This window comes from Gymnogyps californianus, chromosome 1 (genome assembly GCF_018139145.2).
Source record: "Gymnogyps californianus isolate 813 chromosome 1, ASM1813914v2, whole genome shotgun sequence".
Lineage (NCBI taxonomy): Eukaryota > Metazoa > Chordata > Aves > Accipitriformes > Cathartidae > Gymnogyps > Gymnogyps californianus.
Window position 1 is genome coordinate 59834404 of NC_059471.1, and position 21627 is coordinate 59856030.

At 38.1% G+C, this 21627-nt stretch overlaps 1 protein-coding gene across 6 annotated transcripts in view; it reads right to left on the minus strand.

Moving 5' to 3' along the window:
• Positions 1-843: 843 nt before the first annotated feature.
• Positions 844-21627, minus strand: part of TMTC4 (transmembrane O-mannosyltransferase targeting cadherins 4) — a 60670-nt gene continuing 39886 nt past the window's right edge. For 4 of the 6 annotated variants that reach the window (XM_050915339.1, XM_050915334.1, XM_050915337.1 and 1 more), the window contains 7 exons: positions 15018-15097; positions 14739-14846; positions 14476-14617; positions 13698-13812; positions 13098-13210; positions 6406-6475; positions 2761-5893 (listed from right to left, as the gene is read on the minus strand). In XM_050915339.1, the coding sequence (XP_050771296.1) occupies positions 5742-5893; positions 6406-6475; positions 13098-13210; positions 13698-13812; positions 14476-14617; positions 14739-14846; positions 15018-15097 (780 nt within the window). In that variant the 3' untranslated portion in view covers positions 2761-5741. Of the gene's footprint in view, positions 5894-6405; positions 6476-11973; positions 12106-13097; positions 13211-13697; positions 13813-14475; positions 14618-14738; positions 14847-15017; positions 15098-21627 lie in introns of those variants that run through there. The other 2 variants (XM_050915335.1, XM_050915336.1) reach the window with 2 other exon arrangements.

Consider the following 21627-nt stretch of genomic DNA (forward strand, 5'->3'; position numbering starts at 1 on the left):
AGCAAATCTGGCTTTTAGAGCACTTTTAAAAACCCTTATTATTATTTTAGAGTAAGGCTGATACTGACTACTCTACAGAAGGGCTTTTGGCTGCAGACAGAGATTGATTTGGAGCCTGCTGAAGCAAAAGTTTTGAAACTTGGAGCGTGCCCGGTGGCTTTCTGTTTGCCTCCTTTTCAGGCAGCTTCCCAATTCCCAGCCGAGGACCCTCTCAAGCTGGCTCTGCAGGGATGGGTCCGCTTTTTAGCAAAGCATCTTGAGACTCCACCCAGTAAAATCACTGTAAGAAAAAGCATACGCGGGTACGAGGAAGAAGAGTGAGATACCCTTCTGCTCTGTTTGACGCTGAACAAGGCAGTGCTTGTTCATCTGGGGCTTATGAGCGCCATGCTGTAGCCTGGTTATCGGGACAGCAAGTCATGTTTCGGTTTCAGCCCCTCCTCCGTGACTAGTCAGTCAGTAATTCTGTTGCAACTCTAAAGCAGGGTAAGATTGCCCAGAGTTTGAGGCAGTATCTCCTGCTTTTCTTCCTATAGTTTATTGTTTTAGAGGTTGAATTAATTAGTTAGGTATTCCGTCACTTTCCTCAAGTGCTGCCCTCTCCCAGGGAGGGTGCGCAGAAAGCAGCTCAAGGGATCAGCATTTTTTTTTTCAGGCATATGCATTCAACATCAACACGCTCACGCAGAATCAAGATTTTGAACTGTTACTCTAAGGGGAAGAATGTTTTCCTGTATAGCACAGTACCAGTCTACTATGCCCATTAGATTTTCTTCCTAGCTTATAGCAGAACCCTGAATCAAAAACTTACTACAAAAATAAACACCATTATCACAATTAAAATCTATGCAAAAAGATAGCAAAATGCAGATTTATTACATGGCTCCATTACAAATGTATTTACTTCTCGCTCAGCTGAAAATAAATTGGAACGTACCATCGGCAATCTAAATGATTAACGCTACATTAAGAAACAGTTCAACTCAGCAATCACAAGCTACCAATTTCAATACCTGTAGGGATTTTTTTCTAACAAAAATACTTATTTTAAAAAGCCCTGAACATGTATCGTCACTGACACACACCGAACACCCATGCCACAATACTGCAGTGCAGCTTTCTAATACGAAGGTGATCAGTCCTCCAGTGCTCAACAGCCCGTGCAGCTATGCACATCCTCTTCTTCGGAGTGGCTATACGGTCCTTTTCCCTTAAAGCATAGGATCCAAGTTGCTGTGTTGGTAACATTACACCTATGTACAACCACTTCACATTATCGTGGAGCCCAGCACATGGTCTGAAGTGCCCGTTACTAGTGGTACCTGCTGCTTATGGTGGTACCTGACAGACGTTTGGCTCCCTCGGCGTTTATGTTGCAGAAATTCAAACATGTGATCTCACTTTTGTTTCTAGCAAATAATTTTAGTCTTTTCCAGTTAGACATGCCCTCATAAACACGTATTTGATAGAGACGTATCAAGAGCTGTGGAAGGAAGCACTATCCAGTGAAAGGGCAAATCAAGAGTCAAGTGGGAATCTACACGTAATGTACCTGTGCTCACATGAAATGTGGAACACAAGCAGAAACCAGGAAATAAATACAAAGATATTTAAACTAAAAAACCTCCACCATATAGAAATGGGCTATGCTATCACATTTAACATTCTAACAGCTACAGCTGAAATAGCAACTTCAATTTAAGAAAAAGATCTCACCTTTGCAAATTTACAGTTGCTTTAGATTGCTTTTAAAACAAAATGAAGGACACCAAAAGTCAATTCAATCAGAAGTTGTTACCATTCATTGTGATCATAGATATGCCAACAATGGATCGAACTGGACCTGAATGTTCTGTTTCCGTAGGCAGAGACTGGACATTCAGATGCTTTATCAGCCATATACATTTAACTATCTGCAGAAAGCTCTCTTAATTTGTCTCATCCCATTCCCTCATCCAGCTACTATAACGCTCTGACTCTCAAGGCAAGTACCTGCCGATTTGCAGATAACGTCTGAGAATGCTAGAGGTGTATGGGACCAGATTACTTCAACTGAAAGCAGCAGTGAGGTTTTCTTCATATATATGAACTGATCACCTCAGTTACCCTTTGAAGTTAGTGAAGCGGAATACCTGCTTCAAGTACATGATGCCTCACATCCTGAAGATGCTTTCTTTAGGAGATGAATCATGTTTCAGATTATTCTCTGACTATGCAGAGAAACTAGGACAAATAGCTCAGATGCAGGTATCTCAAATATGAAGGAAACAAGTTCCCAGTGAATAGGTCCAATATTTTTAACAAACCAGTGAAAAGTATTGAAGAATTTTATTTCTGAGTGCTCATAAACACACATACAACCCACATCTCTAAAGTTTAAATCCTAAGCATGAAATTAAATAACAGGAAAATTCATGTACATGGCATTGGTCTAAACATGAGAGAAACATACAATGAGGGAACTCCCTTGGAAGTTTTTGGCGAAAAGAAACTGTCATCCATAGCAGTCATTGTGAATATTTTTCTGACTCCATTCTGTGCATTGAGTCATTCTGTATGTCTCTCCTCAGAACTGTATTTGAACAAGCAGTCTTTGAAAAAAAATGTATCCAGGTTTCTTAATTTCACTACAGAATCAAGCAGGCCAGCTGACAAGCAGGAAACTTTAATCTTCTGTAATCGGCAATGGGGCAAAGGTAACGGGGGGAAAAAATCCAGCACGTTGGAAAGACAGACAATGTTTGTAACAACAGTCACATACAAAACCACTTTTTCTTCACCCTTCTCTCTTCCAGGTTGTCTGTTTCGTACTATTCCAGGAGACAGTTATGAGGTATGAAAAAACAAGCAAAAGGTTAACATTATAACCATTTTAATAAAACTGACTGTATTATTTGCACTCTCAAAATATTTCTGAAAATAAAGTAAAAAAATATTTAGCATTCTTGAAAGTCTTAAGGAATTTATTAAAAAAGCAGTCTTGTTGGTTGCTTCTTTTGAACCCAATTCTGCCTCAACATTACGCTCAGACATAAGTGTACCCTTCTTATTACCATCACACAAGTAATCACATTGAATTTCTGTGGCACTGAAAATGATATAAAACAAATAAACCCTCACAAAAATATATACAGGTAGCCAGAAAACTAATCAAGAAGAAATTATGTTGTCTGTATTGAAGAGTAAACACCATTTTCAAATACCAACAAAACATCCAATTTGTTGGCATGTCTCTTCCATCTAAGACTCTTTGAGTAGGAGAAACTGACTTCCACAGAGGAATTCCTACAACAACTTTGGTTGACCTAGAGAGAATTCATACCCCATACATAATATTGATCTAATGGATTTCTGTAAAGCTAATATAGCAGGCAACAGGGAAAACTATACATGTGAACTTCATGATGAGAATAATAATTTAAACTCAGTATGTCATATTCCAAATATACAGAAAAGACCTGATTATATTAAACACATTTATCTTCTGCTATAAACTAGCTCATCCAGCCAGATCCCAACTCTTTAATACCTCATGACTGAAGTAGCTACGTGTTCTCTATATCTGATGAATAACAGGCTATGTATGGAAAGCCTTAAAAGTCTGCTGTTTGTACTGAAGGGTGTATCTATTTCAGCATGTTTCAGATACAAAAGTTGGTACTGACTAAACTATGCTGGTTATCAGAAGATGACTAGCCATACTGGTGCAGCGTTCTGCTGGATCAGTACAGATACTTATCAAAGAGCATGTTTATATCCTGGAAATATATTCAGAAACTAGTTTCTTAAAATTTTGTCCAGAAACCAGAAGAAATGGAAACAATTGCATCAACTTAGTACCTTATACGAACTAATTAGTCCTGCTGAGAAACAGGCTATATTTGCAGGAGAGGAGCACTGCACTAGCACAAATACATGCCTCTGGTACCTCAACTAAAATCATTATACAGTATGTTGCCATATTGTAGGCATATTACCTCATTCAAAGCCAAATTTGTGGACAGCATGACACTGCCACAGCCTTGCTGGCTAGATTTACAGTTAGTCTGGCAAGGATATAACATTAAAGTAGCTGCACTACTTGTAGTACCCAAACTAGCTTTGTCAGAGGATGCTTTGGTAGCTCTGCAGTATTGCAATGTGCTCTGTAGCCACACTTGGTTCTTGAAACAACTGTCGTTTCCAAGGAAATTTATAATGTAAAAGTAGCCTATTGTAGGTTCAAAACATAGTATAGATGTAGAATGGTTACACGGTGGTCAGACGGCAAGGTCACACGACATCCTGTCCTATGGCAGGCATTCCCCCGATACTTTACAAGGTTCCACACATAGATGAGTTGTGTATGGAGAACATTACACAATCTCCTATACAATCATCATTGGACAAATTAGGAAAGCTGCAAATACTGTACTGATCAATTTCTCCCTGGGGGACATGGTCAGAAAGAATAAAAGAATGTGAAAAGAGAGGTAAAGTTCCTCAGTTTTCACATCCAATAGCAATCTTCCAATCTTAAAAAACAACAAATAAATAGGCATGTGACTACTTCTTGAAGCAGGAATGTAAACATTAGCACAAGACAAACAACTCTGGACAGCCAGAGTTTAAACATTTATTAAAGCATAGCACATTTTGAAAAGTGACATTGTATCTGAATCATTCCACATCAATGTGAACAGTTTATGCATTAACAGCTATGCTTATTTAACTGCCACTTCAGCAAACACATGAGCCACAGGAGACAAAGGTGAAGCTGAGTTCCTTCCAGTTAATACATCAACAACCAAGGTCAGGTCCTCTGCCCAGTTACTTTTTCATGGAAATTCTCTCCTTATTCACCAACAATACAGGACCTGAAAGGTGTAATGTCCTTAACCAGAAAGCACTGAAATGCCTGAGAACACAGGAATTAGCTCCTGTAGACCCTATACTGTATTTAGACCACTGACCTGCCGCAGGACCTAAAGCAATTCTGACTTGTTGCCCAAGTTGTCTATGCTAGATGAGGCTGCCTGCAAGAACAGAAACTCTAGGTGACTCCTCTGTTGCCTCACTCTTCTTCTCCCTTTGCTGCTTGCTAAAATCTCCATCTTAATCTAAGAGTATTTTCTCCACTCAAGCATACCTCAGCAGTACACTGGCTGACAAACATTTATGGTCAAATCCTTGTCCTCATTTACTCCTGTACAAATCCGACACTTCACAGGGTGGAGCCAAAAACAAGAACAAGGGCATAACTCAAATTACACGAGTACACTGATGTGCTGGAGAGAATCCATTCTTCCACTGGCTCTGCAGGACTGGCAGTAGAAGGCAGTAATAAAACTGAAGTGGACAGATATTCTTCATACTTGAAAAGATCAGGATTTAAACAGGAAATTGCACTTTTTAAAGAATCACTTTCAGAAATAAAACTGCCTTCTGATATTCATCCTGCTACTAAAAAGTCAGATGAAGATATCAAATTACAAGTGAAAGCTGTGAAATTCCATCTGCATTGCTTTCATATACCTATAAAAATGTTCTAAGGGACTTTAAAAGCAGTTTAAGAGTAAAAATAAAATGATCCCTCAAGCTGAAATGTTAGGATCTGTACGAGGGCATAATTGGACATTCAAGTGTGCGGTGCTGGCGGTGTTATTATTTTTGAGAAATAATGACTGAATCCTTTACATGGTCAGAAGTACCCATGTAACGTTAATTGTAAACAGCATGCACGGACAACCCGAAAAGAAACATCAGGCACCGCCTTTCTTTTGCAATTGCTCCAGTTTTCTTCTTAAGAGGTTGTAGTTTTCCTTGGTCCCGGGTGCCATAGGATCAAGCTTCAGAGAGACTTCATAGTGCTTCTTTGCTAAGTCAAGATTTCCCCAGCGATGATAAAGCACAGCTGGAACATCAATAAGGAATTTCATTAGCAATATTGTTGAATAACGTGCAATCTTGCCAATCACTTGGGAAACAACATTAAAGCATTTGTTTCCAGTGAGGGTCTCTTGCTGGCTGGTGGCACAGTAGCTGCTTGTTCTGTTGCCAAATGCAGGAGCAAAGCCTGGGAGCAGAACTGGCATGGGAATGATGAAGGAATGAATTGCATTGCAGCCATAAATGGCAGCTCTTATCTGGTGAGCTCATTGCGGGTTACAAGCATAGCGTAAATGAACCAATTTGCAGACGCTGAAGTGCAGCTACCTCTGGGCTGGATTGTGCAGCCCTCTTGATCTGTCATATGACAGCTTTTATGGTTTAGTGCCCTGTTCTTCTGGCTGGCAGTTTTTCTAGGAAGTAAAATAGAAATCTGCCCAGCAGGAAGAAGGCTCAAAAGATTGCTTTTTCTTTTTAAACACAATGAACACGAAGCAAACAAACAATACAGCTGATAAGAGTTAGAAAGGCTCTTACCCAAATTACCATGATAACTGGCAGCATTTGGATTGGCTTTAATTGCCTTGAGGAACAAAGCTTCAGATTCCTGAATAATTTAGAAGAACAAGTCAACAGTATATAAAATAATGCAAAATTTACCCATGATTGTAATTAAAAACCCTGCCAAACTATGCCATATCTATATGATACCACTGTATATATATTCTAAGCCTGCGTGATCCTGTAGCTCAGGTGGCTACAGCCTCCAGGAAACAGTAATAATACTACAATTAAGTGCCATGCTTTCACAGGCTGCCGTTATTTTAGCAGAGAGGTATTACGTGCTAGTGAAGTTTACAAAGCAGTTTACTTAAATTTTTTTTTTTTGCATAGCTACAGTATTTTCAAACATTACCTACTGAAGTTTTCCCTACTTATTCAATCAAGTTAAGGATAATGTAATTCAGTATCTGAGCAAATTGCTTTTAGACACCTTTCCCTTTAAAATAGTTTTTAGCATTTAAAATGGGGGCATTCCAGTAAACCCCTTTCAAACAGATGTTTCAACGTGGTTCTCAATGAAGAGTAGCTGAGTGCCTGTTACTTAAAAAATCAAGCCAACTGAAATATTCCTCACAAGTGATCTTCCCCATATTCCCACTTGCAGTGTGTATGCTTAGGACTGTTGATATCTCAGTACTTCTTAGAAAACCTGAGCTCCCTCACCAAATATTCAGAGAACAATTTACCGCTAAATTTATTCTCTAATTCAAACATTTTTATTTTCCCAAACTGGCTGCTAATATAGATACTTTTGTTCCAGAGCATATTTCCTGCAGAAGTTGAAAAAGATACATGCTCCCAATCCAAATGGAGCATATTTACTCACTTGCATGCAGTTTAGATATTTTAGACAGCGAATTTTACGCAGATTTCTATGCTGTGCTGTGTTTAAGGGAAAGCTGCCCATTCAGTTTCAATGCAAATGACCTGAAGATAAAATTACCTCAATGTGGTAGGCTTCCGTCTGAATGCACATACTTGCTGTCCAAGGTATGTGAGAACAATAACCTGGGGAAAAGGCCTTTCCTTTGTGCTAAGCTTTTATTACTTATATCCACAAAACACAACACAGGCTCTACTGAAAAAGAAAACCTGTCAGCCAGATTTTGGGTTCCACCATCTTCTCATGTGAAGCATGAAATAAGTCTCTGTAAGGGTCCCTCAGAGGATAAGAAATTTCTGATGTCAAGATTGAGTCGCTCAACTTTGAGTGACTTAAGAGCTTCCCCAGTATGTCCAAATTCAAACCCAAACTACATGCTCCTTTCAAATCATTGCTGAGCACAGCTGAGGCTGCCACTCTCAAGCCAAGAGAGACTGATGCAGAAAGTGCCTTCATCTTCTCGGGTCAAGGAAATTACAAACCCTAGGGTTCTCGACAAACCCTTTTGCAGAACATCCTGTTTCAGGAGAAGGAATACTTGGATAGGAGTGAACAAGAGATCCAGATGTCTGGAAATTTAGGGAGTATATGACTCCATAGTGCAAGTTTTAGCATTGCTTTTCCCTCGCATAAGCAGCACCTCCAGCATTCTCATACCCAGACTATTAAAGTTCCTGGATGCATTGGTCTCTTTGAAACCCATACTATTTAGTGTCTTCATTAATGTTTTGGATGATGGGACTGAATGCACTTTCAAAAACTTTACAGATAGCACCTAAGAGGAGGGAGTGCGCTGGTGGGGAGAGCTGCTATTCAGAGGGACCTGGACAGGACAGAGAAATGGACTACTAGGAATCACAGAATGGTTGAGGTTGGAATGGACCTCTGGAGGTCACCTGGTTCAACCTCCCTGCTCAAGCAGGGCAAGCTGCCCAGGACCATGTCCAGGCAGCATTTCCAAGGATGCAGACTCCACAGCCTCTCTGGGCAACCTCTGCCAGTGTTCAGTCACAGTAAAAAAGTGTTTCCTGATGTTCAGAGGGAACATCCCTTGTTTTGGTTTGGGGCCATTGCTTCTTGTCCTCTCACTTAGCACCACTGAAAAGAGCCTGGCTCCATCCTCTTTGCATCCTCCCTTCAGGTATTTATATACATTGAGGTCCTCCCCCTGAGACTTCTCTTCTCCAGGTTCAACCTTTCCCTATAGGAAAGATGCTCCAGTCCCTTCATCATCTTTGTGGCCCTTTGCTGGACTCCCTCCAGTATGTTCATGGCTCTCTGGGAACCGGACACAGGACTCCAGGTGTGGCTCACGAGTAGAGAGGAAGGATCACCTCCTTCAAGCCGCTGGCAACACTCCTAAACACAACCCAGGATATCATTAGCCTTGTTTGCCACAAGGGTACATTGCTGGCTCATTTTCAATCAATCTGGTGTCCACAGGGACCCTTCAGGTGCTTTTCTGCCAAGCTGCTTTCCAGCTCAGTGGCCCTCAGCATGTACTGTGCCTAGGCTTGTTCCTCTCCAGCTGCAAGGCTTTGCACTTCCCCTTGTTGAATTGCTTGAGTTTCCTAGCAGCCCATTTCCCCACCCTGTTGAGGTCCCTCTGGATGGCATCATGACCCTCTGGCATATCATCCACTCCTCCCAGTTTTGTGTCATCTGCAAACTTGCTGAGGGTGCGCTCTGCCCCATTATCCAGATCATTAATGAAGATGTTGAACAGGATTAGACTGCAGGAATCTCATGAAGTTCAACAAGAGTAAATTCAAAGTCCTGCATCTGGGATGAGATAACCCCATGCAAAAGTACAGGCTGGGAGGCAACTGTCTAGGAAACAGCTCTACAGAAATGGTGGTCCTGGTAGACAGCAAATTGAAGAAAAGCCATCAGCATACCCCCACAGCAAAGATGACCAACCACATCCTGGGCTGTATTAAGTAGAAGTACAGCCAGCAGGTCCAGAGAAGTAATCCTTCTCCTCTATTAGCAGTTGGGAAACCACATCTGGAGTATGTGTTCAGGTTGGGGCTCTCCATTACAAGAAAGACATGGACATACTTTAGTGAGTCCAGCAGAGAGCCACCAAGATGGTTAGGGGCTGGAGCGCAAGACATACAAGGAGCAGCTGAAAGAACTGGATCTCTTCAGCCTTCAGAAGAGAAGATGAAAGGGAGACCTTATTGCTATCTACAACTACCTGATCAGATGATACAGAGAAGATGAAGACAGAGTCTTCTCACAAGTCTGTGAGACGGGATGAGACACAATGGATGCAAGCTGGCATACCAGAAATTCCAATTAGATAAAAGGAAACAGTTGGGTTTTTTACCATAAGGGTGGTCAAGCACTGGAAGATGCTGTCCAGAGAGGTTTTAGAATCTCTATCCATAGAGGTGTTCAAGATTCAACTGGAGATGTCCCTGGTTTGGGTCAGGGGTTGGACCAGATGACATCTGGACATCCTTTCCAGTCAAAATTATTCTATGATTTTAACTCAGTCACCTGAGAAACATACTGAGACTCAAACATTTGGCAAGTCTAGTGGTGTTGTAAGATAACCTCCTCTTTTCATACAACCATCCAAGCCTAAAAATCAACAGTGGATTGGCACTTGAAAGCATGTAGTAATCAGAAGTCCCACAAAGTTGTATTTTTTTCAACTGCAAACTTTAGTATTTTGGTCTAATAAGTAAATCTCTGCTTTCGTCACTGGGCAGGTTAAAAGCAATCAAAGTGAAAGATGTGCTGTCCAATTAATTCAGTCTTATGCCTAAAATTTGCCACCTACACAAAGGAGAAGCACCTAATGTATGGACTCATCCCTTCACTGCTGAAGCATGATAGGACAACATGTACAATGCGTTCCCAGAAAATTTAATGAAAGATTCTCAGAGTTGGCTGCCATTACCATACATCTTCAACTACATGCTGAAAACATTTTTATCACCACTACTTTGCTCAGCAGCTAGTAGAAGCACACTGGCTGATTAAAGGCTATTTAAGGTGCATCATATTCATATTACTGTAGATATATGGAGTAAATATACATTCCAGTACATCAGTGATATTTCAAATTGCTGTATCTTGCCAAATCTTTAAGTGTTGCCAAGAAACTTGCACACTGCATATAGCAAAGGCTTTGGGTAAGCACACTGCATTCCATCTGCTGCCAAGGCCACAGCACCAAATTGTAGTCTGGCTTTATTTCAAATACAAAAAATGCTGAATGGTTTCAATTTATTGTACTTTTTACAGAAAAAGCATAGATGTATACATAACAAAAATACAGCATACATATTTTCAAAGAACTAAAGATAGCTTGGTTCTTCATCCATTGTGACAAGAACAAGCATTTAAAGGAGAACTCTAACTTGGTATAACAGATGTTAATTAAAAAACAAAACAAAACCACCAAACCAGCTCGTCCTTCATGTGCTTTTGTTTCTGGAACAATAAATCATTCATGAGTAGATACAAACAGAAATCATAAAGGTTTGGGGTTTTTTTTTTGGTCACTTAGGAAAACCATCTTCTGCAGAAAATCAAAGTGCATTTGAAACTGAAGGAGAATATTGTGTCCTTTTTGGAAGGAAATCTCTCATAACATAGTAAAACCTTTTTGACTCAATGTCTTTTAAAATAAGAGATAACAAAAAAACCCAGAACAAATCTTACTTTACAGCAACAGAGCCAATACAGTAACAACTTTTATACAGACACGTAACAAGTAACCTCATAAATGAAATGCCTGAGGTTATACAACACATCAGACACAGCCAGGCAGCCCTCTGAACATTACCTCCACCACCTTGACAGTCTCCATCCCCCCCTCCTCCCCTCCCATCCCAAACACTCAATAAAAATCCTTAAAAAGCCATCCACTTCTGTTTTTACATGGTGAGGGGGAGGACAAGAAATCTGAATTTTCCATGCTTTTTATTGTCATTTAGCATTCTCCCACTTAAAAAGCCCTGTATCTCCTCTTTCCAGGCAATGCAAAATAGAGCTGCTGAGATCATAACCTTTTCTAAGTGAGTCCACTTTTCAATTCCCGTAATTTGCTCTCCCTGTTATAACCCATTCATTTCAAGTGACTAGTTAAGTTTTTTTCTCTACGCAAACCTACTACTCCATACTGAACTATTAAAACACTTACTGGCTCCCTGCTTTCTTCCCTGGGCTCCACTGCTCTTTTTGCTTTATTCAGGATGCTGACTTGAAAGCTTCATTTTCCCCGACTATCATTTGTACTTTGTCTCCAACACATTCCCCTGCAGCATAACGACCTTTCAGAGCTAGCAATCAAAATCACTACCTCCTTTTTTATTTTTTAAATCCGCTAAGACAGACTTGTTTCTCCTACACCTGGAGAAGTTTTCTAGCTTGTTTTCAACTTATTTTTTCTACTTATTTCATTATAAATGCTCTTTATTCTGTCATGCTGCGTACTCTTCTTGATGAATAACTATACAATCCTTTATTCTTTCACAGTCATGACTCACCAAAATAATCCTAGCAATTACCTCCTCCATAATCTCATCCCTTATATATTCTGGATGTTAATTTGTATCCTTCTGGAACATTGTTAAAGTAACCTAAAAATATATATTTTATAACAGTCTCAGGTGGAGAGAGAAAAGAAATAGAGTGTACAGAAAAAAACCCTGTCTAGAGAAACAGTACCGGGGTGTCTAACAGCATCACTATCACAAACAAAAGCAAGTGCTGGGTTGTCACAGGCCCTGGCTTCACATGTGGACAGGTCACGACTCCACACCCGCACAGGACTGTAGAAATTTAAGTGGACACAGTAATTGGTAGAAAACAATGTATCTATTCTGAGAAGTTTCACATCATAAAATCTTCTTACTTTGCATATACTGAGGATGTTCCTTCCGTGCTACTAACATTATCACTATCAAAAAGCCATCAAAACCCCCAAAAGCCATAGTTCAGTAAATGATGTTTTTCTGAGGAATACCAACAACTTCCTTGATTATTAATTTGTCCCTATCACATACATAAATCAGTGACTATGGAGTCAATTAAAACAACTAAATATATTCACTGTGTATGATTTATTCTCTGTCAGCTCATACAATTCCTTTTGGAAAAGAACTCATTCTCATCAGTTCCATTACATTTACTATTTGTAAATATCAGTAGCTAATGCTGAGGTGCCACTTGCAGGCTGGTCCACTGCATCCAAGGGAAAGTTCAATACATTGCTCAGTGTATGGACTTTTCCTCATAATATTCTGGGATTACCCAGGTATCCCACCCTCAATCTGGGATCAGCAAATCTGTGTATCTCTATTTTAGATAGCATCTGAGGCAAAGAGGCTAGAATTCATATCAGGTAATGGTAAACCTTGCTTCCTTTCCATGCCAAAAGCACAAGGACTAGCATATCACATCTAATTTTAGTTCCTGAACCAAGGCCTCTAAATCAGAGCAGGCTCTCTCTGTCGGCAGGGAAGCAATACAAGACCCTAACTGCCCTCTAGTGTGCTGAAGAGCCTATTTCTCTCCACTGACCACTGACATAGTTGAGGGCAGCAACACTCGTAACCCAGGCATCTAAAATAAGGTGGGATGAACTTAGGCCAGAATCACACAGCAATACTGTGACAGAAATGGGCATTGAAACCCGATTATCTAAGTCATAGTCCACAATGACCTCCTCAAATAATTTCTACAAAAAACTTACACAGAGTTTAAACAGGAAAAAAACCAACCAAACCCCAAACCCAACACTCAGAAAGCTCTAGTTACCTACCTTATATTTTTGCGATTTCCCCAGTACATTTGCCAACGAAAACATAAGGGAATGATCATTAGGTATTAACTCCAGGGCTTCTCTTCCAACTGCTTCTGCTTGAGCTAGATTGCCTGGGAGCACACGTAGTGGAAAAAGAGAAGGCATCTTTTAACACAGCCTTACTAGTTACTTTTCATGCTGCAAGCACGCATATTGTACGAATAGCTGATTACATGCATTTTTAAAGAAAACGAGGTATCACACACACACAAATGTACAATCCCACAGAATAAGACAATAGAAAACCTCTATTTTGTTTTCAACAGATAACACCTTCAGAAGAACAACAAAGCACAGATTCAAAAGTTCTGAAGTTTGGTCTATAATACAAACATGCTTGCACAATGATGGCATTTCAATTAAGGATCAGAAATTCAATTTATGGGCTGGATTTCAAGTGATGCTTTAAAACCATTGAGTCAGAAGGTATTCCTATATTTATAGAGAGAGTCTGGGTAGCCAAAGAAGAGGGAGAACTTCTTTTCGATAAACACAGATAAAGCTTTAAGTTTTGCTAGACACTGAATTATTCATTAAAACATTCAAATAGGCTTATACCTGTGTTATCAAGCAATATAATCATATTGTTCCAAGCCAAACTATGCTCTGGTTTCAGAACCGTAGCATTCCTCCATGCATTCAATGCATCTATATGGCGATTCAAATCTGCATACTAAAAAGAAAGAAAAACCCAGTAATTTCACTCTGATTTGCTTTACTTTCCTATCATGCACTAAAGACACTAAAGAGTTGTTAATGTCTCATTCCATTCTAGTAGAACTTGTTTTTCTAGACAAAAATAAGAAATGTAAAAAGAATACTATGGTAGTATGAAAGATAGAGTGCTATATACTAATTTTACCCTGCTTTTCTCTGGGAGCCAGGCTTGTTTTCAAATATGCATGTACCAATAGGGTAGGGAAGAAAACCAGCATACAATTTAGAAATCTACACAAGAGAATAAGTAAATATTTAATATAAGTATTTCCAAGAATCTAAATGGAATTTTTTTGGCATAGTTCTACTATCTAACAATATACTAATGACTGCAAAACAGTCTAATATTGGGAAATGATTAATGATATCTTTTGAACAAAAAATCACAATCGATATTTTTGTTTATACCTCTTTATATGAAAAAGTAGGACTACCAAAGGTTGTATGGAAGGAATTACACTGGGAAAGCAATAGGAAAAGCTACCGAAAATAGGAAATCACCCTGACCTACAAATCAAGCAAACTGGAGTAACTATCAGCATTTAACAGTACAGCGGAATTATATATATACACACACACAGATTCCTGTCATAGCTATAATATATTCAAAAGCACTTACCAACCGCCCTAAATTGTAGTAACAATCTGGGTATTTTTTCCTGTGTTTAATTGCTGTCCAGTAGCTTTGCTCTGCCTCTTCAAACCTTCTTAAACTGTTCTGGACTATTCCTAGATTCATCCATGCAGCAGCAAAATCAGGTCTGGGCAAATTGGGAAAAAAAACCAAGGGAGAGGACAATTGAGCATTTTGAACACAAGCTCCTATTGTATCATTTCTGCTCAGCTGGTGCAAAACTCTGCTTAGCATTGTTCTAAACATACTGTATTTGTACAGCTAAGGACAGCAACTCCTCTGCTTCTTGGAGCTCATTTCTTTCTTTCAGAATATTTCCAAGGTTGTTCATGGCATGTACGTATTTAGGATTCAACCTAAAATTTAAAATTTAAGAAATTATTATTATGTATGGGACGTATTATTATATGCAAATTGCTATCTCTGCAATGCCGCAGATCATGAAAATGAATACCTAAGCATTTTCTTCATGTTAAACATGAAAGCAATTTTAGGACAGTTCGTTAAAGCAGTAAAATTCCTAATACCTTACAGCTTCTCTGTAGTATTTGATTGCAGCACTTTGATTTCCTTTGTCAGCCAGGTTTTTGCCAACATTGTAGTGCACCTGAAAACACAGATGAACATTCTACCAGATGCTATACAGTCAGATATTTTCTGGAGCCAAGTTGCTAAAAATTCTTACTCCAAATAGAAACAGTCAACACTTGCGTCATTCACTGCTGGCTCTTGTTGTAGGTGGATACTTAAGATTGGACAATACATACAATGAAGACAGCAAGACAAAACCTGAGGAATAAATTAAAAAATCAGCTTACCTGTTCCAGCTATTTAAGAAAGATTATTCACTTCCTGATTTTATAAATGAGGTCACCACACTTTCCACAAGACTCTTTATATGAAGACCTCCTGCTCTTCATTTCATTTATTTGTTAGATAAGAGAAAGTCTGACTCAAATCAAATCCACCATAGCAGAAGAAACACTACAGCAATGTAAGTGTTGATTAAACTTTGCTTTCATTATAGCATAAACTAGAAGAAACTCAACATTACCAGAAAAACTACGCTCCATATTTCAAAAACAAACAAAAAATAACACACACACACAGACACACTATTATTGTCTTGGGATAAAAATGCATCAAAGAGCATTTCTGAAATAAAAATAATGTGTATAGCAACATGTTGGAGACCTTGCCTGTTAAAAAGTGGAGAATGATGGAAGGATCTAGAGCTTTGAGATATAGCTACAGGGAAGAAGATGCATCACCTGAACTTATGGCAAGGACTAGATAGGAATAAATATATTTCAGGACAAATCTGAGTTGGAAGACATCTCAAATCCTAATTTAAGACAAATCTCAGACCACTTCCCTGGTCAAAGGGAAGACTCAAGTTTAGAAATAGCAGAAAAGTACTGCGAGTACCGATTCCTGAAAATAGACTTCTCAGCAACTAGATCAGAACTCATTATTTAAATTACCTTACTGTTTGAAATCAAATTGTATATACTTCATCTAAAACAAGCGCACATTGTAATTTCTTCCATACTTTGAAAATCTAATTTAAATCTTTTCAAAAACACTATGCAGGCATTACTTCAGACTGAAGTACCAAAAGATAGGTTTGTAATGCATTTAGATAACTCTAATTCACCTTCTACATTCAAAAAAGGATTTTGTCTCGTGTCCATCAAAGGAAAAATCCTAATTGTATTTGGCACAATGCCTGGGACCTATTGATCCAGCACACACAATTACGTTTGAACCTAATTGTTATGGTATTTAATTGTTGAATTCCATCTCTATATGATTGTGACTATGCAGTAACATACCACCAACAAATAAAGTTAAGAACATTTTCCATGCTTTCTAGAATGAGTGAAAAAGTAGTTTCAATGGTTTTACAGAGAGCAAAAATGCTATAAAGCTTACTAAGCATACACAGAAGCAGCTCCTCAGGCTGTAAGATATAAAATAGCACACAAATTCAGCATCCCATAAAAGCAGTTCTAGCACAGCTTCCAAGAAAAAAAAATTCAGGCACTTCCATTGTACATTCATAAAAATATGACAAGGCCCATGCCAAAGAAGCAATGGAATGGTACATTTATATCAAGACATAGCCATTCATAAAGATCAGTTGACAGTGTCAAAAAAAAAAAAAAGACAGAATAGCATTGTTTTCCCATGAGTCATTAAAGTAAAATGATACACCCTGAAAGATGTTTCTTAGGACTGAATTCTATTTGTATATCTCTTCCAGAAAATTTTCAGCACACTATGATAACATTCTTACCAAACCGCATTGCTCTGATTATATATGCTGAAGTTTACAGACTCAAAATTTATTCAGAGCAAATTAGGTTATTAAACCTTGCTGTGTTTTCAGATAGAAGATAAATTGTGGCAAAACAGAAGAAATCAGGAAAGATTTCACTCAATAATGTATATTAGCCCTTAAAATACCTGACTTCACATTTCAATATCAGCAAACAAGATTACATTTAACCTGATTCAATTTCTTTAAGAAGCTTTACAAAAGTCTTTTTTCTTTTTTTTTTTCCTTCTGTTTTACAAAAATCATAAGCACTACTGGAAAAAGAAATGTGATTAAAGACCGGGGACAGAGCATATGAGAAAAAACTTGGTATACACCAACCACTCAGTCTTTCTCATCAGCTGTCTTATATTAGGAAACAGCATTTCACTTTCTGATTCTATTTTTCTCAGGTTTTTAAAACATATAACTTCTTCATATCCATTTCTATCTCAAAAGCAGCAGCAGAAAGAATATTTTTCTCATGTAAACAGAATTGTGCAGACTGCAGAAACCTGAGAGATATCAATTCTTTCAAGTCAAAATAACAAATGAAACATTAAGTGTACATGTACATTTTGTGAACTGAACTAAAAAGATGTACTATAGTCTATTAAAACTGACAGGAAAACTATTTAAATAAACTATTACCATTTTTGATGGTGTATTTCTTCTGTCCTCAGATATAGCTTCTGTGTGAAAGCAAATGATGTTTTTATACAATACTCCTGAAAATGAACAGCTCCTCGTTATATCTAAGTTTCCTAATTTCCCCTCAAGAGAAATTGTAGCTTTAGTTCCTCTTACTATGGTGGTGACAGAGAAGAAGGGAAGAGAAGAAAAACTAAAACAAACATACCAAAAGAACTCCTCAGCCTACCATAAATATCCAATGACAAAAACAGCTCTACAATGGATTATAATACACAGTAACATCCTGCTCTTAAGAACAGAGTCAGCAAAGGGTTTCCAGGCACACACAGTCATTTGAGAGGTGCAGGTGACTTCTGCCATACAGCCATGTCTCTCACTTCACTGGCCATGACAGAGAGATGCCAAGATCAGCCTTTAGCTCTTCCCCCCGAAATCAGGCCTACAATAACTATCTGCCCTCTGCTAAGCACAAGGCTGTAACTCTCCTTGACTTCTCCTGTGATCCCTACCTGCACAACATGGGGACACTATATACCAATGGGTGGGAAGAATCTGGCCTTCAAAAATGAGGGGCTAGTGTAATGTTTTAAATTTCATCTCTAGAGGTGTGGTTCTTCTGCCTTTAGCAGACATTGTACATGCCAACCTGGGAGGGAGGATTTTCCTTTCCTGATTAAACATTTAAGAGCAGACATAGTATTTTGTTATTAAATGGTTAAAGATAGATATTAACTAGAAATGATGTATTACATTAAGCCCACATGTTCTTTATCAATCTTAAACAGGTAATTACTTTAGAGTAATAGCTCTAAAAGAAGCATTTCTCAGGGATGCATAACAACACAGTATTCTCCGAAATCAGGGTAATTAGGTAAAAATACCCTAGGGTAGAACCTAGTTGATCTTAACAGGAATACGTTGTTTAAAGTTAACGTAACCATGGCACCAAGGCCTAGCCAAAGAATTGGCTTTATGTCTTTGTCTGTTCGCAAGACTTCAATTGGCCTAAGAAGCCAGTATGAAAAAGCAAAAGCACTGTATATTATTCTATGTTAGACACACATAGTGCTTGAACTCTTATTTAAGTGTTTAAATGTGCACACGTATTTAAATGAGGAAGAGAGAAAAAAATTATATTTTCCTGTACAAAAACAAAATTACTGTCAAATCAATTTTTTGGGTTTTTTCCCTCAAAGCAGCATAGGAAGAAATTGAAATGTAGTATCATCTTCTAGGAGGTACACCCCCTCAGTTGGAGCACTACTATTATCAGCTATTTTATTCTCTCTTCCTAGCTGCTTATAATCACCTTTTCAGCAAATATGAACATTTGCTGAGAAGGATGGAAGCAAAGCACAGATGTCAAAATTTCTACAGAAACATACAGATGCTTCTGTTCAATGCCAGCTTCTTTTATCAAACACTTTTCTCTCTCCTCTACCACTGAAATTCTGTTTTCTAAATAATAATAAACCAAAGCCTTTTTGATCTTCACATTTTGTTTGTGCAGCTAATGTCTAAAGCTTCTTCTGCATGACTGTGCTTGTATACAAAAAAATTGACATCTAAAATGGTATCTGTGTGGCAAAACACTGCAGATAGCCCCTATAAACACAGCCCACAGCACTAAGGTAAATTCTGCAGAAGATAATCCCCTTTTAATATATAGCATAGAAAAAAATTCTCAATATCTAAAGGAAATGCTCTCTAGATCAGCTTCATAAATGTTTAAACAGCACTAAATCTTGTTCTGTCACAAAGAGGTTTTACAAGACCTTTTAAGAAAGTATAGAAAGTAATCTCACAAACTCTGTTGTACATTTTCAGTATTAGCATAGCTTGTCTTTAACAAACTTGTATCTATAATAATTACAGTTTGCATAAAGCATCAAGTACAAAGTTACCACCCTTAGTATGTCAAGGCACACTGGTTCGTAACACATTCTGTTGGGAGTATCATAACTTCCTTGCTTATTATTGCAGAAAAGTTGCTACTGAAACGGCTTTTTTAAAATTATGCTTATTAATTTCTATCCTTTAAAGAAAAGCCAGTAGAAAGGAGAATGTAGAGATTACATACAAAATATTAACAGTTTACAATCATTTAAATTCAGTTATTTCAAATCTAGGAAAAGAAAAATGGTGGCTATTTCCCATGTATTGAACAATGCAATTGCAAATTTTATTTAGCTAATCAATTAGAGGAAGTCATCCAGAAATAAAGACCATCTCTGGATTCTTAAAAACTGCCATGGCTTTGCTAAAAGCCGAGAAAAAGTGACTTGGCAATCCCAACAGTAATTTATCACATGGCAAAAAAAGGCAGGAAGATGAGCATTTTTGGGAATAATCTTTAAAATTAAAAGAAACAATGTATAAGGACCTCAGAAGGTGAGGAGCAATACAGCAATGTCTAGAAATAGCGAACAGCAGTAGGGCAAGGGCAAAATCTCGCATAACCTTATGTATCCACATCTGCTCTAGTTGTCAGGACTTCTTTTATCATCAGTGGAGAGAAACACACAGATCTAGGGTGCAGTCCTTCTGGCCTATGTCAGTCATTTAGTCCAAGGTAATGACGAACCATGTGCTAAAAGGGACAGCTTCTCCTCCCCAGTTATAAAGGGAGCCTGCCTGACTCACTCAGATGTAGATGTCTAAAGCTAAGGAGATAAATCCAAGCCAGTAGTCTGATATGGTGAAACAGTAGTTATGCTTTTATCATAACCTGTAGTTAGATATTCCAGTACTTCAACAAAGCACTCCAGGATAAACTTGCAACATAATAACATCAAATGAAAAGATGTCAAATTGGATCCAGTGAGCCTTTTAAGCCAGTAGCACTGAAATAGTCCAAATTTATAAACTACCTGTAGCATATAATCAACATATGAGGAGAAAACAGTCTCTGTAACTGTTCACAAAATTTGCTTTAGCAGAAACAACACAGGCCTGGTTCTAACTCACGCTAGTGTATATCACCACTGAGCTCCAGGAATTAAGGCAATCTATATGGTATGAAAAAAGGTGGCAAGAGGAAATGGAATCAGTATATAGGCACCTTCTGTTCAGCTAAGAAAAATACTGCCAAATGTATTAAAAATGTATACTATTTCAGTCTAACAACCTTTGAAACCAACTGAAGTGCAGGACCGTGCAAGTTCAAATGTGCGACATACTCCTGGACATGTTTAACCAAGATTGGTAACATGCTTCTTTCTCTCTCTTTAAAAAAAAAGAATTCTATATAATATACATAACATATATATTTTAAATATTTAAAATAAATAACATTTTAAATAAAATTTAAAATATTTAAAACATCTAAAAATCTGTATTGTGAACTTTAAAAAAAAAGTAAAAATCTTTTTAACTTCATTATGGTACCTGATTATTTCCAATAAATTTTAAAATCACTGGGCAACTTTTATCAAAGTTGATCCTAAATTTCATCCTCTTGAGCCAGATGCATCCGTCACTGAAGGGGGTAGATTCACTACTATGCCAGACAATCTGATTTAATGCAGTTTCCACACCTCTATCTAAAGAGATGTTTAAAGAAGATGAGTCTTGAAATTAGAGAAGGCACTGCTGTAACTACTTGTTACTTAGAATTAAGGTAAGTTTACTCTATACTGCTCACATACAGACAATTTGGAATTGAAAAGAGGAGTACCATGAAACATGAACTAGGAGCTGGAGCTTTTGTTGCTAGTTGGGAGACACCTGGAGATTCTGGGACCCTGCTACATAAGGGAAGTAAAGCATGACCACATTACACATATTAAAGATGTTCCAAGAACAACAAGAAAAAGCTATTATCTGCGTTCCATCTTTTGGTCCGCATCAGCCTCCCACTGAAATAAATGGACCACTGAAAGAAAGTAATTTTTAAAGGAGGTCTGCAATTTCAAGACAACAACAGAAGATCAGAACAGAACCTAGTTCAAATTTTTACATTTACCTTTGTCAAACCTGAATAAATATAGCTGAGTCCATAAAGAAAAAAAATAGATTGGCTCTCACACATGGACTCTCTAATGCTGTTGCCTAGAAAAGTTCCCTACTACTGTGATTTCAAAGTTACTCCTTCAGCAAAACTGGAATGTGAGCCTACAAAACCCTCTCTGTTCACATCACCACGCTTTCCATTTGCGCAAGCT